This window comes from Notothenia coriiceps, unplaced genomic scaffold (genome assembly GCF_000735185.1).
Source record: "Notothenia coriiceps isolate Sejong01 unplaced genomic scaffold, NC01 NC01_scaffold00017309, whole genome shotgun sequence".
Taxonomy (NCBI): domain Eukaryota; kingdom Metazoa; phylum Chordata; class Actinopteri; order Perciformes; family Nototheniidae; genus Notothenia; species Notothenia coriiceps.
The window spans coordinates 1-2122 of NW_011350010.1; the positions used below are offsets into that span (position 1 = coordinate 1).

At 40.4% G+C, this 2122-nt stretch overlaps 1 protein-coding gene across 1 annotated transcript in view; it reads left to right on the top strand.

Moving 5' to 3' along the window:
- Window positions 1–236: 236 nt before the first annotated feature.
- LOC104950244 (leucine-rich repeat and IQ domain-containing protein 1-like) overlaps window positions 237–2122 on the top strand; it is a gene marked incomplete at its 5' end in the record, with an annotated part of 40943 nt that continues 39057 nt past the window's right edge. Inside the window, 2 exons of the mRNA XM_010776732.1 lie at window positions 237–389; window positions 755–905. Of these exons, the coding sequence (XP_010775034.1) occupies window positions 237–389; window positions 755–905 (304 nt within the window). The remainder of the gene's footprint in view (window positions 390–754; window positions 906–2122) is intronic.

Sequence of the window (2122 nt, forward strand, 5' to 3'; positions counted from 1 at the left end):
TAATTGTTCAATCTTTTGTAGTATAAAATATAAAATAATTGTTCGTCCTGTTTTGATTATTCATAAACCCAAAGATACTTGCAGATAATGCAGAAAATCCCCATATGTGAGAGGCTGAAAAAACTATTTCTGCCATTTTGACTTGAAAATAACTCTAAGGAATAATCCAAACAGTTGCCGATATACGTATCCAACAGTGAACCTCTGAGCCCTGAAGCATCCCCTCCTCTCTTCAGGTGACCACAGTGACTCTGGAGGATTTACCCGGCTGCAGCGTGTCCTCTCTCAGTCAGTGCACTCGACTCCAGTCCCTCACCCTCAGACGCTGCGGCCTCAAATCTCTGGAGGGCCTCAACCAGCTCACACAGCTCTGCTACATCGATGTGCAGGTGGATATAGAATAGAATGGAATCCTTTATTGTCATTATACAGATACAATGAGATGAGTAGAGCTGCTCCTTTTTTAAGGTGCCATCAAAAAACAAAGCAAGAGACGTACAACATTCAGGAGAAGACAACATACAAACAACAAGCATTCATACTTCAATATGCAGATAGAGTTAAAGTGCAGGAATATATCGGTTGAAGTCAAATAAATATGTTTGCATGTGTATACAAATATATATATATATATCACTCCTCCATATATGACATTATGTTCACTCTTATGTGCAGATCTGGATTTAGATATAATTATCTTTCTGAAAATAAAAAGCAATAAATCCACATTTTGTTGTGTCATAACATTTCACAGGAAAATGACATCTCATTTGTCGACTGTGAAAATATGACGAGTTTACGAGTTCTTCGACTCGGCCACAACAAGCTGACGTCCATCCATGGTTTGACTGGGGCGGAGAATGTGGACGTCCTCGACCTCTCAAACAACTCCATCACCCGCATTGGTGAGAACTTGTTTTATCCCCAATCAATCATTTACTTTGACATGAAGTTGTATATCAAGTAATATAAATTGTGTCACATCTGAGGTCTAACTCAAGTCTGCAATACTCCACCAGAGGGCAGCATCTCTCTTCTCCTTTAAGCCTGGACTCATTAACTCTACTGCAATGTGCATTGAAAATGATTTATTTACTGAAGTCAATTTGAGCCCCGGGGCTTTAGCCATAAATATATATTGCCCAGACAAGAGGTTAAACACATTAAATTGTATATTCAGCTACTGTAACAGAGGACTATTGTTAAAACCGAATCCTATAGGAGGGTCTTTGAATTCATTTTGAAAGGGGACCTATCATGCAAAATGCACTTTTTGATGTCTTTTATACATAAATATGTGTCCCCGGTGTGTCAGGGAACTCACGCAGCGTCAGCAAATATAACCCTCTCTCTTTTCCTCCGTACCCAAATCTCTAAAAACGGGGCTACAACGGAGCTGATCCAGATTTGCGTAATATCTGAAATGTAGGCTGGCTTTACACCCAAGGCCCTATCAGAAAGTTGCTATCAGAAACAATGCCCGACTGTTTTGGACATAATCTGGTCGGTGTTTACATTAGCATCGCTAACATTCAACCTATACTGGAGAGCTTGAAGAAGCAGGAAATAAAAAGGAACTCACCTTGTGGTATAACCGGCAAGAGAGAAAGCCTTTGAGCTCCATACTGTTTCAGAGATAATCCTTGATAATCCATGATATGGCGTTTCATCACGGCAGTATTTAGTTTAGACAGTAGCTGCCGGGTCCCGCATGAGCTCAGCCCCTCCTCTTTTTTTAATCTATTTTTTTAAAGCTTTATACCCCAAATCAGCGTTTTTGAATCAGGAAGTGAAATAGAGGGATATGAGGCATCTGTTTGGTATTTTGAGCAAAACACTTCATAGACATGTTTTTTATATATTTTTATATATCTGATGCTACCTATGCTATTGCCTGAAAATAGCATGATAGGAGACCTTTAAAGGTCTTTTTTTACTGCTTATATGCAGACTTACCATGTGCTGTTTCTCAATCTGAAGCCGATAAATGTCTTCCCCAGCTGGTCTGGAGTCGATGAAGAGACTGCAGCGGTTATCATTGGATCACAACCAGCTGATCAGCACCAGAGGACTGAGGGACGTCTACACGCTGCTGCACCTGAACTGCTCTCACAACCACCTG